The following is a 16,691-nucleotide window of genomic DNA, read 5'->3' on the forward strand; positions in this document are numbered from 1 at the left end:
GCTTTCAGAGCCCGTTGATTGACTGTCAATTGGTGAATGCATTGATGATTGAAGTTGTGTGGTGGTGTTTTTACGTTGGTGTGGCACACTCGCTTATGAACTACGTTAGTGTAATTTATTACTGGGATGAAATATTGTAAGGTTTGGTGCATAAGGTTTTCGTGGGCACGGCGAGTACGAGTGGAACGGGCATTTTTGATATTTATGAAGCATGCCCAATGAAACATTGTGGGCATTCTTCTGAATGAATTATCCACTGGCCCTCGTATAGTCGTAGGTGCGATTTGACATCATCGCTTCTGTGACTCTAGTCGTCAACTGTCGATTTCCAGGATAGGTAAAGGAATTAGGTCTCAAGTTCCTTATGCTCATATGTCAGCTGTGTAATGATCGACGTATCGTTAAGCTGCTTCTAAAGCGAGCCCGCAATGGACAACCTTTCCGGGGTCGAACTTATTGGCACATTTGCAAACGAGTAATAGCGTTTTCTCTTTGTTGCTGACGCGACCGTTTTGACTGCAAAATTGTGATCGATTGCGTACATTTTTACATGATGTCTAGCTTGATTGTCGGTATTCAGTACCATGCCTACATATAAACATTTTTAATATTTCACCCTAAAAAGTATATGTATGTCATCGTATATTCTTCTGTTAATTTGATATATACAAATGATTAGGACATTATTCTCATCTTTTTCCAACAAGCACTCCATCCAAGTGTATCTCGCCTAGAATGAGCTCGCGATCCCCGGCTGAATCTTCTCCAGAATTTCTTTCAATTCCGTCCACACCTTCTTCTGCGCTTTCTCTCCGTCTTCACTGGTGACAAAAGCCCCCAAAGCCTCATTATTCACCTTGCCATCTGTCATATATCCACCGTGGCTTTCATCGTCTACAGTCGCAGCAGCCACCAGAGTCCGACCACCAACTTCAGTTGTGCGTGCAAGAACCAATTTCAAAAACCAGATGCGCCAACTCCCTTCGCGCGCCAGTTCCGAGTGACATAATCCAGGATTCAACATATTCAAAATTACCCTTGAGTCTGCTAGCTTCGATGCAATTTCACGAACAACAAGGACTTCCAACAGCTTTGAAGTCGGGTATCGAGCTTGCATTTTGGCGTTCTTCGGATCGTCCAGCGCTTCAAACGTGTTGGAGCTCCTCCATTCTGGTAGATTTGTCCAGGCATGGACCTCGCTACTCACGATGGTCCAATGAGGCTTTGTAGAGGGGATTTCTTTCGCAGTTGCTTTGAGCTTCGGGAGGAGAAGCAGCCCCAGCATAAAAGTGCTGATCACGTTGACGGTAATGGTGCGCTCGTGGCCTTCTGCAAGGCTGAAGTTAAATGTTGCGATGCCGGCATTTTCTAACAAGACGTCGATTCGCGGCAATTTCGATGCGCGTTGTGCAAATGCTTTGACGGAGGCGTAGGATGCGAGGTCCAGCTCCCAGACTTCGCACACATCAGTTCTGCCAGTCGATTCTTCGATCGACTGTTTTGCTTTCTCGCCCGCGGCAACGTTGCGGACAGCAAGAACTACCTTTTTGGCATTGCAACGGCAGAAATGCCGTGCTGCTTCGAGTCCGAGACCGACGTTGGAGCCGGTGACGATAATGATCTGGTCGGCGAAGGACTCAGTTGGGTATCTCGGTGTGACAAAAAGCTGGGAGTATAGGAAGCCCATGGTGATGCGCGTGATCTTCGTTGAAAAATTGATAATTTGATGTCGACTGCAACAGTTATTTCACAGTTGATTGAAAATGAGAATTTCCTCCTCTCTTTTTGCAATGGAGTGCATTTTTCTCTGGCATTTATTTTATTTCTCGAGCGGATTTATGATGAGCGGCCTTAGCATTATCGCCGCAACGCGGAGAAATAAATCCTAAACCCCGTGCCTCACCTCGAGCGGCTCACTATATCGGGCCCCAGTAGGGATTCGTCCTTGTATTCTCGGCTCATCCCATTTGAGCCGCAGTTATCCAGGAAATGAATAGGTTATTTGTTTCTGATTATTACGGTCACGGTCGCCATGCACAGTTCAGTTCGGAATTCGAGGCTTGTGCGATGTATGTGTGTTACAAGTTAAGCAACTTAAGCGATTGGTCATCAGGTTAGGGTCGGTTTCACCATTTGTTCTGGAAGCCAGAAGTGGCGGTGCACGGAGTCTGCAATTTCTGACTTGAGCGGTATGTATATCGACTTGACCAAGTCCGTATGCTTCCCCGCACCACTGATCCACTCCACTCATTTGTTCAAATGGATGTAATGGATGGAAATGGAGGTCTTGAAAAATAGTTTTTCAATCAACTTAGCAACTCTGAACTACTACTGTGATTCCTCCTGAATCCCCACTTGTGCCTAACGCACATTACAAACAGACCGCCATTTCCATCCATTCCATCTTTCCCGCTGTTACGTAATCCATCCATCCATTTAAATTAGGCGTGGAATGGATGGATGGACAGAATTCTAGGGTTCGGGTTTTCGAAACTCTTGGGCTGCGGCTACAGCTTCAGCACAGTAATTCTTGTGCCTTGCAAGTCAACACTCCTACTATAAGACAGCAATATGACAGGTATGACAAGTCTAACAGTCAGACGACCGAAAATGCGCCTTTAGCTACCTTAGAAGATATTCAGGATGTCTGGGACCTCTTCCCTTGGAAGGAGTTTCCAGGGTATGTGAGGTCAGCGCGTGCTGCTAACATGTCTCCTGGGTGTGGACCTACGGCCTCAACATAGCGACGACGATTCAAAACGGCAAGTGTTTGCCGACTTTGTGTCGACAAGAAGACGCGCCATCAAGCCGCGGAAGGGTCTTCCATACGAAATTCAACAAAAATATATCGAGAAGAGAGTCGCCCGGCATCCCTGCTTTCTTGTGGAAATGTGTGGAACACACTAGCCTACGATCGTAGATTGTAGAATATTCTCGTGATATGTAAGCATGACGTAATTGGGTATTGGATGGAATGCCTAGAAGGTTCCAGAAGGAAATGACTCTATTATATATAGAGGTCATTGGAACCTGCAGTCATGTATATGTTTGCTATTGTGTGCTTTAATATAATCAGATATTACAACATTTCTCATTCTCAACAGGCGTACAATACCACACATGATACGAGGACTAGTAGCGTTTACAGCTGGACTCGGACCAGGATGTTGATTATCCGTTAGCATGCGCTCGACACTCTCTCCGTTGCACCTATGAGCGCAGATGTGGAGAGGTCTTTCTCATCTTGCGGTGGAATGTTAAACTCCGCGCTGGCAAAAGACTGGTCTTATTCTAAGTAACGAGCACATTCTACAGCTGACCGAGTCGCATAAGAAGTCGCTCCAGGAGTGGAAGCAGTTGTTGGGCGGTCAGGAGAGAGAAGAGGAGTTACAGATTTTAGAGACTGATGAGAAAAAAGCGCCAGACGGCGCTGGGCTAGTCATCGAGATGTAGATAGCTTCACCGTATCAGATCACACTCGTAGCCATATCTCAGATACTGACATGTACTTTGCTATTCCGGCGGTCAGTGTTAATGACACAAAAGATCCACAACTGGCTATGTAAGTGGTGTCGTACTCGTCAAGGACTACCCCACGTGGCGGCTGCGGCTAGGAATTACTTTGCAAATCCAGCTTCCCAGATTGCTGTGGAAAACTTGCTTAGTGCACTTTCTCAGTGTTCGGAAGAACTCAATGAAGTCAGCAACATGCGAATGTTGATGCTCATGGAGACATGTATGATAAATGAGTTATTGTTTGACTACGTAGACATAACAAAATTGTGTATAGATGTCCAGGTGTAATGATCGATCTGAAAATGTCACATAGTTATTCTGCCGATTTGCCTATCGTGAAGTTTCTGGCGATATAGTATCTCTGAACCAGGGGCTCGACGACAAATATCGTCAATGGGCAATCGTCAGACGTTAGGAATGCCGATATCGTATCATCAATATCGGCAAACCGGCAACAGCCTTATCGGCAAACCTTATTACTAATGAACTTTACGCCCGCATGATCGATCGAGGTAAGCAAGACTTTGGCGGCAACGCCACTCCCAAAAGTGTTTTCCTGCTTGTTCGTTTTGTCAATTGGCTTGAAGATCGCGTGAAGAGTGCATCGAGAATGGCTCGCCGAATTCATTACTCGCAAGGTATTGCGAATGGTTTTGGCTACTGAAACGTCAGAGTCGTAGTAGAATTATGGTATACAACATTTGGCAGAAAGCAAAAATTTGGGCACAGTAATGTACCCGAAAGTCCGTAAATATGAGTGTACGTGTAGATTCGGAGCATAATTACGAAGCGGAAATAGGTTTAAGTACGAAGGACGGAATATAACAGTACAGGACTAATGTGTGGACGAAGGCATGAGCTGGCAGTGGCGACATACGCTTACGCTTGCCTCGCCGGCAATTACGTGTCCCTTGTTATGGCTTGCATATTTTCTGTTTCGGTCGTGTGGACGGCGTGCTTGCCTCTGTCTCCATCTTCACTTTTACGTCCTCTAGTTTCGGTAAACGTTAGTAAATGCAGGAGAGATAGTAAAAAGTTTGTTTAAGTTTACTACTCACCATGAAAAGAGATAATTAGCACTGGATAAGACATGCAGTGCACTTAGAAGAAGCCCTTTAAGAATAAATGGTTACTTTTGCCTGGATCCGGGAACGTATTTGCAAACTTCTGTTTTACTGGATATTCGATCCTAGCTGGGTTTCCGCAGATGACTAGTAGTGATTTATAGAAAGTCATAATAGGATTCAAATAATTAACTAGTTACTTTCTGAACAGACACTGAGGAGCTGCAAAGTACGATAAAACAAAGTTATCTTATCAATCTCATGTCGCGCGGATGTACATTTTTACCCACGACAACTGTTCTCCAAGCTCTTTCATATATCGCTTGACCGAAGTGTCTCCGTGGACACCGTCAAACAAACATGGTGGAGGCTGAGTAGCCCTGGACCGGCTGTAGATGTTATGCTTCATAGGCGGGTCGGAAGTCGGAGCAAATGAATCGCCGGAGGCTCTAAATAAATTTGAACGGGACAGGTAATTTAGGCTGTGCCCGACGTCACGTAATGTCGGACGAAGTGACAGTCGAGTTATGGCACACTTGTTAGCGCGGAAATCTACAATCATGTCGTTTAACTTTGCTGCACCATGACATATATTTGAGTGACAGGAAATCATTGAAATTTGAGTATGCCTGACGCGCATTTGCCCCTTCCGTTCACACAGATCCGCCTATCGCTTTCCCAGATACAAGGCCAACTTATGGGCATGTACACGCTTAGCTCCGTGTCTCCGGACTTAGACTGCTCACGGTCCATCCAAGCAAAAGAAATATATCTCCCTGTCATCCTTGTAATGGTCTTTTACCCCTTCATATACTACTAGCTCCACACACCATGGCAACTACTCAACCTGTGTCACTCGACAGTTCGAGTTCGTTGCCACTGTCAGTCGCGAATCCGGTCTCTGTCGCCTCGAAAGTAACTGTCCCCGAGAAGCTGGCGATAAACCGGTCCGACTCGTCTGATTCCTCTGTCACGAAGAAAGAGGTTGACGTTGAAGTCCAGATACCAAACGCACCACCTCGTGGCCCTGTTCCGATACCGCTAACGAACCTTGACAAAGGACTCATTGGCTGGGAGAGTCTAGATGACCCAGAAAACCCCATGAACTGGACTCTCAGGCATAAGTGGCGTAACATGTTTTTCATCGCGTTTTCGACCTTCATGCTTCCGCTCGCATCCACCCTCTTTGCTCCAAGTGTGGGTTATGTCGCTGCTGAATTCCATGAGACTAATAATACTATTCTTTCTTTCATGGTTTCCATTTTTGTCCTTGTAGACCGAGCTTCTATTCCTACGCATAGGCAATCTTCCTCGTTAGGCATACGGAATATTCAGCTGGCCTAATTAGCGAGCGATGTAGGGTAATCCGTCGGCTGAGACAAACCTCCCCAAGCCTTGCACTTGAGCTGCACTCTCCCAGAAGATGGCTATGATGCACATCTCACAATCTGTACGACTTTATGTTTACAAACACATGAAGAGAGTGATATAAAGGTTTAAAGGAATGTTTTCGCTCCCTCCTGCCGTGGGATAAATAATATTCTAAAAGACTTATCTACTTGCTCAACGGACAACCCCAATAATGACCTCACGCGACATTGATGCGAATCTTCTGGAAAGGGTGAGAGGCCGAACGCAGGAACAAATAGCTGCGGTCCGAGCTATCGAAGATGCTCGTGCTACAATCCGGACCGAACGTCGTGTGATCGCCGCACGACTTAAGGCAGCCCGGGAAGCTTTCGCGGACTTTCGGCAGCAGGTGGAGGACGCCGACGCTCGCCTACGCGACCTTTCTGCTCCTCTAGACGACTTCGTGAGGAAGCAGTCTGGTGCACTTGCACCGGGAGAGAGGGACGAGGCGGCCAGCCACTATCGGTTTGAGGCTGCAAAGGCCACGAGGGAAGGCATCCCCATCATCACGTTGGACGAGTACCTTCAAAAACTGGCAAGCCGTCGTGCAGACACTGCCAGGGCACGTCTGCTGTGCGCCTTCGGGGAGCTCGAAAGTCCCTGCGAGGTAACTCGGAGGGCGAGACGCATTGTGGAGGAGCTTGCAGAGGGGCCGCAGAATCGGGGCTAGTAGGGATGGAGAACGGCGGATTGGGCATCTTGTGGACTACGTTAATTTTAATTTAAATTTTAATTTTAAATTTTAATTTTAAATTTTTGTTTATAATAATAACTTACATTCATGGATCGAGAATGCAGCTGCAGCTCTTGGGAACTGTCGCTTAGATAGAGATAGTTAGAGGAAAATCAATCAGCCAACTATTCTAGCATATCTTTGTACCTAGATGATGCGTGTCCTGAGGCGTTTCATTTTCACAAACCCAAAAGCTCGTATATGACACTGATCGAGAGAATAGGGGTAGGGTCATCGTGGTTGACAGTCCGCACAGAAACTTTGTCTGTCCAGGAACGTATGCTATGAACGAGGCAGTTTAGGCAATGAAAGCCTGCGAAGTCGCATCGTCATGATTGATGGTTCCGGCAACCTGTATCCACTGATCTGTAGCGCTGCTGGTCTTCGCTCCAATGCTGTTAACACGCTTGGCGATGATACCTGGCTACAGACTGAGCGTGGAGACTATGTGCAACCACACGCACCAGGCACAATCACCCACAAACACAGTGGCTCTGACACGCTGACCGATGCCCGTTTCACGAGTCTCGCCCGTAGTCACCTGCGCTTGCTACTCTTGGCCTATTATTAAAGGTGCCGCTTCCTCTTGTCGACCTAGTGAGTTTCTCTGGTTACGTTTAATGTGCTCTCCAACTACTCTATTCTCTAGCACTATCATTATATCTTCGACTCTCACCAAAATGGATTCTCATAAATTTGACAAGATTACGCAAACGATGGCGAACGAGCTCGTGAGGTCATATCACCACAGGACCACGAGTCTTGGATGTTGGGAGTCGAATTGCAGACCCCGTCGGCTAGGCTATGTCTATGTCGACGTCAGAAGAGGCGCGTGCAGACTCACCCCTGGTCTGCACCAACTTGCATTAATTGCAGGCAATCGACGCGACGAACTCAAAGTCACTCTTGATAGTAACAGCTTCGATATCTCACACCTCTGTCACAACAACATCTGCTTCAATCCAGAACATTTGATTGTTGAGTCGAGGCTAAACAATAGGAGACGCCAGGCCTGCAATGGGCACGACATCTTAGTACACGATGGATTCAGTTATCACCCATGCTCACACGGTGTCGTTGAAAAAATGCGCAAATGCATCCTACCTGTGCGGCCTCTGCAAGAGACAATGCCGAACACCAACGAGCGGCCGTCAATAGAAGCAACTCCGGCACAGGATATACATGATATAGCGACAACTAACAATGATACTGATGCTGCTACTGCCGCAAACAAGTTTGACCATATCACCCCCACAAGGGCACAAGAGCTCATCAATAGATATCGCACTCTCACTACAGACCTTGGATGCTGGCAGTCGAATTTGAAACGAACAAACGGCTACTACTGTCGGCTCAATCTAAGGAATCTAAATAGACCTTTTTTGCACCAGCTGGCTCTCATTGCGGATAATCGTGGTGCTGAACTTAAAAGGACCCTGAGTGTGAGGAATTACCGTTCTGTCACACACCTCTGCCACAACGGCCAGTGCTTTAATCCACAACATTTAATTGTCGAGTCAACTTCAGACAACAACAAGCGCAAGGCCTGTAAGGGTAACGCAATCTTAGTTCGCGAGGGTATTACCTACCACCCCTGTGTGCACGGTGGCGTTAACGAAATGCATAAATGCATCCTACCTTTGCAACATCAACAGGAGACAATGTCGAACAGTGACGAGCAAACATCAACGGACGCAACTCCAGCACCAGATCTTGATGATACAGCGACAGCTAACGACAATACTGATGCTGACAAGTTTGACCATATTACGCCGACGATTGCACGGGAACTGATTAATAGATATCATGTTGCCACTACAGATCTTGGATGCTGGGAGTCGAGTAGGAAACGAAGGAGAAACGGTTACTGTCAGATCAAGCTAAAGGAAATACGATTTGCCACAATTTACGTACACCATCTGGCTCTTATTGCGGATAATCGTGGTGCTGAACTGAAAGCGACTCTCGGTAATACCATCTTTGACGTTTCGCACCTCTGTCATAATGACATGTGCTTCAATCCAGAGCATTTAATTGTGGAATCGAAGCAAAACAATCTCAGTCGCAGGACATGTGTTGGACATAAGATTATACTTTACATGGACTTCGAATACTACCCCTGTCGACATGGCGAAATAGAGAAAATGCGCAAATGCATTTTACCTCTTCTGCGTCTGGGAGCTGGCCATCATGTAAATAACTTTGTGCCCATTGCAAGTCCTGCGTCTCAGATTATTTGCTTCGATTCCGCAACTGTCTAGAGTCGGTTTGAGTTCGGCATCACGATTATCGGCTATAAGAGTCAGCCTGTGTAGGAAGGGTTTGGAGTGTAGTTACTTTATATTGGCCCGACAGTAGCCTCTCGTCCTTCGTTTCCTATTCGACTCACAGTACCAAGGTCCCTACTGGCGACGCAATGTTTATTAATGACTACTGCGCCATTGATTGCGAAATCTGGTCATACTTATGAGCACCATTGTTACCTGTTGCTGTATCATCTAGATCTGGTGTTGACGTTGCTTCAGTTGATGTTTGCCCGTCAATGTTCGACATTGTATCTGCTACATGTTGCACTGGTAGGATGCATTATGCATTTAGTCAACACTACCGTGCACACACGGGTGGTCGGTTAATACCTCGTGAACAACGATCGTCTTTCCCTTACAATCCTTGCGTTTCTTGCAGTCTGAAGTGGACTCGACAATCAAATGTTTTCGATTGAAACACTGGTGATTATGGCAGAGGTGCGACGCAGAACAGTAGCTGCTCTGACCCAGAGCCCTTTTCAGCTCAGCAGAAAGATTATCAGCAATAAGAGCCAGCTAGTGTAGGAAAGTTCTGGCATGTAATTTCGTTAGATCGACATTCCTACAGTTGCCCCTACCATCTGGTTTCAACCTGGACTGCCAGCATCCAAAACCCTTGGCTTTGGATGGGGGCCAATGTTCATCCACGCCCCTTTGAGTGAGCTGTATGGACGAAAGTATGTCATCGCGTGCTCCAACCTTGTCTTCGCAATATTCAATATCGGTTGCGCCTGGGCAAACAGCGTGAACACTTTCCTCGCCTGTAGATTTCTTGGTGGAATACTAGGCTGCGCATCCTTGGTAGTCGGTGGTGGTGCCATTTCCGACATGTTCAGGCGTGAAGATATGGGCGGTATTATCCACCGACAGTTGTCTTTGTTCAACTCGTGTGCTTACTGATCTATAGCTGCCTCCTCTGCTTTTGCCCTTGGCCCACTCATGGGCCCGGTTTTTGGCCCTGTCATCGGTGGTTTCATGGCAGAACGTGTCGGCTGGCGATGGACTTTCAGATTACTGCTTATCCTCGGTTGCTTCATGTCTGCCATATTCTTCTTTATAGTCGACGAGACTAATGCCCCGGCAATTCTGCGCAAGAAAACCTACAAGAAACGCAAAGAGCTGGGTCGTCCTGAGTTGATTTCTGCTCTAGACGAATTCAATAGACGATCTCCTGGTCAGATTTTCTGGCACGGTATTTCTCGTCCGATAACTCTACTTTGCACGAGTCCGGCGGTGCTGTTTTTAGGCCTATACATGGCTATCGCGTTCGCCTATTTGTATATCTTCCTCACTACTATCACGGATGTCTTCACGAGTATTTACCACTTCAGTACCGGTATTGCCGGGCTCTCGTACCTTGGCCTCGGTACCGGTCTTATGAGCGCTTTGCTCACCGTCGGGTCGACAAACGACAAACTGGTCCGGTACCTCACGGAAAGGAACAATGGCGTTCGTATGCCAGAATTTCGATTACGACCGTTACTTCTCAGCTGCATTTTGATTCCTGTTGCCATGATTTGGTATGGCTGGGCTGTTCAGAGACGGGCCCACTGGTTCGCAGTCGTAGCTTCAATGTTCCCACTAGGGTTTGGCATGGTCTCGTCTATGCTACCCATTCAGACGTACCTTATTGAAGTCTATGGTCAGTATGGGTTGGCGGCCAGTGCCACGGCAGCCGGAAACTGCTTGCGTATGACTGCTGGTGCATTCTTCCCGTTGGTTGCTCCGACTCTGTTCCAACATCTAGACTACGGCTGGGGTACCACGCTGCTTGGCCTTCTCGCGCTATTGATGTGCGCTGGCATGGCTCTCACATTCATATTTTTTGGTCACAAATTACGAGAGCGGTTCCCACCCAGAGTCTGACAACATTTTGTGTAATTTTTTTCGGCGGTAAGTATTGTTTTAATTGTTAAAAGTGTATTTGTGTATTATCTTAGCTTAATTTGGAGGAGTTTCATGAGAGTAAACCAACTTTGGGACTAATGTACAGTAACCCTTTAGTATCGTAAACTTATGTCGGCAGCAGTCAAAACACAAACTCCGACAGATGAATAAAAGGCCAGTCTGCGTTCGCACAGAAGTTTCTATCTATACGCATTATATCGTTATATCTCGATGACAAATTAAACACGTCAGCGAGACTCACATATTACAGCGTTACGGAGGGACGATCCACACATCGCTGGCGGTAACTACAGCCAGAGAGTATGAGATAAGGTCGACAGCAAATGTCACCGAGCAAACCCAGAAGAAAATACCTATCCTGTTGTGTCGCGATGGCGTATAGACGGGCCACGAGAGCCATACTGTCGACTTCTAGATATGCGTTGGGTTTGTGTCAGAATGGATCTGCAATTGATGTTATGGGCTTATTGCACGTACACTAGGGTGTCGCATTGGATCTTAGGACATCGTCGCTCAACCACCAGACCGAGCTTAGGGGGCCGACTGAGTGGGACTGCTGCTCCAAGCCATACTTATAGGCCTTAATTCCCCACTTCAGAACCAGCCGAACACCTCGACCAGATCGGCGATGCGATATGAGGTCTCCTTCTACGAACTTTCACAATATCGGACATCCGACAGTGTGGCTCGAAAGCTACACTATTGACCAGATTCATATTGCTGATTCCTTCCCATATTGCTGATTCCTTCCCTGCCTTTACAACCAACTACTGAACAAGACTCCGGATCATTGTAACGTCCGTTCGCAATAACTAACTGTTTCACAACTCATTTAAACTATCTCAATGTTATTACTCCACGTATTTATATTTGTGATATATCCATGGATATGACTAATTATCAACAACGGACATATATATTATTGCCTATATCCCCCCTCAAGCACAGAGGTGAGAAGAACCATTTATAAAATGGGGGCTGCCCCTGAACGCAACAACGCATCAAAAGAACCAAAATAAACTTCTACTAAAATAACCACTAAGCGTCTCCATAATATCCACTTGTACGTAACACTAATCCATATTGCCTCATCCGCATCCATATCCATATCCGCAGATTCTCCATCCGTAGCCGAATCCAAGACAGATATCCACGGATATATCCGTTATCCGCTATGTCTGCCGATCCCTAAGTCATCAATATGACTGCTTGCACAATTGTCATTGGAGATACTTCACAGGTGCGCCGAGTGTGTCCAACCCTTTGGCAGGATCCATATCGTCGCACCTTTCTGTCCTATCGGCGGAGGTTGCACAACCGCGGCATATATTGCAAGTCTTGCAGTCCCTCTTGTGTGATCTTTTCTCTTAACTAAGACTTCGGTGTCCTTGATGTCGACTGTTGCACTGGAGTCGAGTAGGGCCGCTCCGGATTTTCGCATTTGCGAATATTATTCGCCGAATATAATGGAGGTCTGACTTCCATTAGCTTTTTGTATAGCAAAGACTGACCTCCATTTCAACTCCATTTAGGCTAACGAAACCTACCGAAACACCGCCTTTCTGACCTCTAAGGGGTGATTCTTTTTGGGTATAATGAGAGTACCATTAGGTGATTTTTTTTTTCGAATTTAAATGGGAGGGCCATTTAAAAAAAGAATTAGGGTCATGGTAGTACGGTATTTTACTCAAGAAGACTTCAAAATTGGCGGAGCATCTTAGATGGACGTCTTCTGATGGGACGGTGACAGTCATAGTGGGTCACTCCATACTCTGAAGTCAACTACACCTACACCATCTACATTTGAGGCGTCCGTTGATACACTACATTCAAGTCTCGCTTATTAATATACACTTACTCTACACAGACAAAATAGTTGACTGGATCTGACCTCTTGGAACGCAACAAAACAAAGGTCTACGACCATCGTTGCGAGCTCCAGCAACCCCTCTTCTTGTCCATCTAGCTTCACACATTTTTTCACCTTCTTTGCTTGAAAGTCGTCAAGTCGAACTTGAATATCGCCTCAATTCGGCTTATATAGCTATAGATATAACAAGCGAGAGGCAAAGGCATTGAATGAAGCATAGGAACTTCGTGTTTCTAATGTGGGCAACTCTAGTGTGGACAACTGGATTCAAGCCATTGACCATAATGCCTAGAAAGTTCAGTCGTTCGAAAATTCAAAGAAATTCAATGTAATTAATGCGGAAGCGAACGAAGAGGATTGTTCCATGGGGACGAGGTTCTGAGTGCTAATGCCTGGTCACGAGCGACACTGTGTAGAGGTCTTTAGTGGTCAAAGTCCAGTTGCCAGGCAGCCGTTATATTAAGATTACTTGATTAGTGTTAACTTCCTTTATTATGGGCGTAATTATCTGGCAAGGCACAAGAGCGATGAGTCGAGGCAATATTATCAGTCTAAGCACGATTGAGGTCTCAGACATGTATAACAATAGTAAATCTGAAAAGATGAGAAAAATACGAGACACAAAAAGTTATTACTTCGCTGACTTACGCACGTTCGTATTGCTATCGGCAAATATGCTTGACCCTGCAAACAATCACTTAAAGCAATTCAAGACTTTCGCAAGAGAATTTGCGGATTGTTTCGGTGTTTACTAAGGAAAGGTTGCACCCTGGACTTTCGACGCGGACTGTTACTTCTCTATACACAACAAGCCAGGATCGATCTATCGTTCACAAAGTGGCTGGATTCGATCACATTGCGAAGGACCCTTGAAAGACATCATCACGATTACCTCCGATATCGAATACGTTATCATTGAAGGCATCTGGCTGCTCCTAGATGAAGCCCCTTGGTCGATCATCGCCAACATGGTCCATGATACATGGTCTGTGGGAGTTCAGCCTGAACTAGCTTTGAACAGAGTGGCAAATCGACATATTCAGAGTGGCATTGAGAGTAATTGGGACGATGCTGTGCGTCGAGCGGAAAACAACTTCCCAATGGCACACTAGTGCATTCCAGGCTGGTTAAGCCTGCCATTGTTGTACAGAGCGTTGAGGAGAGATAGTACGAGAGCCCATGAATATTTAATAACTAACGACGGTCCTGACTTCTTGAGGATTAACCAAATGTATTGGCATGAATAAAAGCTTGGCAATCATCGCACAGGCTCGTCTGGCGGTCATTGCCAATATTAATTGCCAATAAAGTTTACAGCACGTTCCTTGTCACGTAACCCTGCCCCTATGTGAATCACTCCCTCGCCATAATGGAACAGAAGCTCCAGAATTGGCGGAGCGCTCTTCCCGTGTTCTTTTTCAACCCTGAAGCGCCCATGCGCGCTCAGGCTGGTATGTCGTCAAAATTTTGGAGTCTATCTGTTCTCCTGGCAACACGTCTCCGCAACTTAAGTCCAAGCACTACCACTGGAAACAGTAGTCCCTACGAACTTTGGTTTAAACGCAAACCGAGCGTTTCCAAACTTCGATTATTTGGTTGTCTTGCTCATTGTTTAGTTCCTGACCGATACAAGCTTGACAGTAAGACCAAAATTACTGTTTTTGTCGGCTATCCCAACGAGCAGTCCGGGTATCGATTATATGATCCAGAGACACAAAAGTTGTTAGTGTCGCGAAATGTTACGTTTGACGAAAGTCGACTGTTTAAGGATGTCATTACGTCACCAGCCGATGTACCCATCAGCACTGAGACTTCTCCAAATCCGAACACAGACGTTGGCCGAGTTCATTCTCTAGTCCAAGATAATGGTCCAATCTCGGACACTTCCGATGTTGTGCGCTACGATGTTCAACCACGTCCGAAACACATTCAGTCCAATTTTCACATTGTCGTTCCGATCTTTAAGCAGCCTGAACGAATTCTTCACGAGGGAAATGCTGTTGATCTTGTATTGTCGGATCCTCAAACAATTCATGAAGCACTTTCTCGTCCTGAGCAGGCAAATGGCTTGAAGGCTGTCATGACGAACTCGGCTCTCATCGTCAACATGGTACCTGGAAATTGATTCCGGTGTCCGATCTCCCTCCTGACGCAAAAGTCCTTGGATGTCGTTGGGTATTTCGCGTGAAAAAGCATTCGGACGGTATCATTGCTCGGTATAAAGCCCGTCTCGTTGCGCAAGGCTTTGCTCAAAGACCTGGGTTCGATTATAACGAAACGTTTGCACCCGTGGCACGAGCCAGCTCGATCCGCCTTCTATTGGCTATAGCCGTCCAGCGGAAGATGTTCATTCATCAAATGGACGTACAAACTGCTTTTCTCAATGGCGAATTATCCGAAGCCATTTACATGAAGCAGCCTCCCGGTTTTGAAGAACAGGAGGGATATGTTTGTCTTCTTCTACGAAGTCTCTATGGTCTGAAGCAAGCTCCTCGCTGCTGGAATGAAAAACTTACCAAAGCACTCTCAGAGGAAGGGTTTACTCGGTTGACCTCTGATCCGTGTGTGTATCTAAACCAGTCTTTGTCGGATGGTTTAGTTATCCTGGTAGTTTACGTCGATGATTTCATCGTCATGGCAGACAAAGCGCACAGACTGGAGCAAGTTAAAGCAAAGCTTCGCAGAAGATTTGATATGACTGATATGGGTCAGTTAACCTATTATTTAGGAATCGAAGTAGCCTATGATAGATCCGCTGGTACACTAATTCTTTCTCAGAAGAAGTATATTCAAGATATGCTGAATCGCTATGGAATGGCAAATTCAATCTGGAGAAGGATATGACAATGAGTTCAGGTAACCAAGATGACTTGAATCGGAATGCAGATATGCGCGGAGATGAGATGCCGCCATATGGGTTGATCCACAGATTTCGTCCACTGCTATTTGCTGTACAGTCTCAAGCACTTTTGTGACAGTCCGGTTTGGCATCACAGCCCCTCCCGCTCCCCCATGGGCAAGCCGCGGTTGGAATTCAGACATACTGTGCTCCGATCCGACAGGAACAATTTCGCCTCATTCTAGTAACATGTTACCCCGCAAGAAGTTTAAGACCGCGCAGAATTTCATTGCGGGTTTCGCCCAGGTCATGCTGAAAGACACTGTGGGTTCCGACAGATGACCTTTCGGGCATTAAACTTTACGGATTGCGGGGACGGCTTAGGCGCACGTCTGAATTTTAGTCGGAGCACAGTATTCCGATGCGGCTCGAACGCTAAGTCATGCATTAAAATTGTCGTGACAGGGTTCGTCGAAGAAATAGATACACTAAGTGTATCAACTCTTGTAAGGTCGTGTAGTTGCTTGGGTCCCTGATCCACTCCAACGCAGATCGGGAGATGGGTTCAACCCTGAGCCGAGCATCGACGGTTTGACCTGCGCTCTGATATTGTATCGTACAATTATATTTTCATTCGAGTTAATCACACCGAGTTGTTCTGAACGCTGACGATTCCTGTAGTTCATTTTGGCCGCAGTGTAAAGCGTCTCCGAAGATGAAAGCCCACCCTTTGTTTTAATCGAGCGCCGCACAATCCCGTTTCTCGCAATCACTAGTTATTGCTGCGCGACGGACTTCGGAACTTGAGAATTTTTACGTGTTGGCCATCATGTAGTGCCTCCGAACACCGAGCAAGTCTCTCCCAGCACTAAACAATCTTTATATATTGAAATATGCGATATTGATTGGTAGAGCACAGTGGAAGTAAGCTCGATTAGAACTTTTAAATGAAAGGAAAAAGGGTTGCTGGATGTCCGTAGTCTTAACTATCGTATCCAAGGTAATTGAACCTCTATATATACACAGAAATACTGTGTAGTAGTAC

General features: G+C 46.2%; 7 protein-coding genes across 7 annotated transcripts; 5 read left to right on the top strand and 2 right to left on the bottom strand.

The window, feature by feature from the left end:
- Positions 1 to 634: 634 nt before the first annotated feature.
- V1508DRAFT_428593 (uncharacterized protein) lies at positions 635 to 1,818 on the bottom strand. Its single transcript, XM_066941817.1, has one exon. It carries the CDS (start codon positions 1,685 to 1,687, stop codon positions 731 to 733), a length of 957 nt encoding a protein of 318 aa, XP_066792172.1. The 5' UTR covers positions 1,688 to 1,818; the 3' UTR covers positions 635 to 730.
- Positions 1,819 to 5,208: 3,390 nt separating this feature from the next.
- V1508DRAFT_428598 (uncharacterized protein) lies at positions 5,209 to 6,033 on the top strand. Its single transcript, XM_066941818.1, has one exon. It carries the CDS (start codon positions 5,412 to 5,414, stop codon positions 5,922 to 5,924), a length of 513 nt encoding a protein of 170 aa, XP_066792173.1. The 5' UTR covers positions 5,209 to 5,411; the 3' UTR covers positions 5,925 to 6,033.
- Positions 6,034 to 7,403: 1,370 nt separating this feature from the next.
- V1508DRAFT_362286 (zinc-binding loop region of homing endonuclease-domain-containing protein) lies at positions 7,404 to 8,471 on the top strand (the record flags this gene model as incomplete). The annotated part of the gene is made up of 1 exon (XM_066937226.1): positions 7,404 to 8,471. A coding segment is annotated over one exon (1,068 nt), but the record flags the coding sequence as incomplete, so codon positions are not given.
- Positions 8,472 to 9,317: 846 nt separating this feature from the next.
- V1508DRAFT_362281 (uncharacterized protein) lies at positions 9,318 to 9,545 on the bottom strand (the record flags this gene model as incomplete). Its single annotated transcript, XM_066937224.1, has 1 exon — positions 9,318 to 9,545. A coding segment is annotated over one exon (228 nt), but the record flags the coding sequence as incomplete, so codon positions are not given.
- Positions 9,512 to 11,197, top strand: V1508DRAFT_75250 (major facilitator superfamily domain-containing protein). Its single transcript, XM_066943037.1, has 2 exons — positions 9,512 to 9,882; positions 9,937 to 11,197. Exons 1-2 carry the CDS (start codon positions 9,666 to 9,668, stop codon positions 10,893 to 10,895), a joined length of 1,176 nt encoding a protein of 391 aa, XP_066792176.1. The 5' UTR covers positions 9,512 to 9,665; the 3' UTR covers positions 10,896 to 11,197.
- Positions 11,198 to 13,673: 2,476 nt separating this feature from the next.
- On the top strand, positions 13,674 to 13,919 carry V1508DRAFT_362284 (uncharacterized protein; the record flags this gene model as incomplete). Its single annotated transcript, XM_066937225.1, has 1 exon — positions 13,674 to 13,919. A coding segment is annotated over one exon (246 nt), but the record flags the coding sequence as incomplete, so codon positions are not given.
- Positions 13,920 to 14,061: 142 nt separating this feature from the next.
- V1508DRAFT_75291 (uncharacterized protein) lies at positions 14,062 to 15,041 on the top strand. Its single transcript, XM_066943038.1, has one exon. It carries the CDS (start codon positions 14,177 to 14,179, stop codon positions 14,930 to 14,932), a length of 756 nt encoding a protein of 251 aa, XP_066792178.1. The 5' UTR covers positions 14,062 to 14,176; the 3' UTR covers positions 14,933 to 15,041.
- The last annotated feature ends 1,650 nt before the right edge of the window (positions 15,042 to 16,691 follow it).

The sequence above is a fragment of the Lipomyces doorenjongii genome (assembly GCF_038497915.1).
Source record: "Lipomyces doorenjongii strain NRRL Y-27504 unplaced genomic scaffold V1508scaffold_166, whole genome shotgun sequence".
NCBI lineage: Eukaryota > Fungi > Ascomycota > Lipomycetes > Lipomycetales > Lipomycetaceae > Lipomyces > Lipomyces doorenjongii.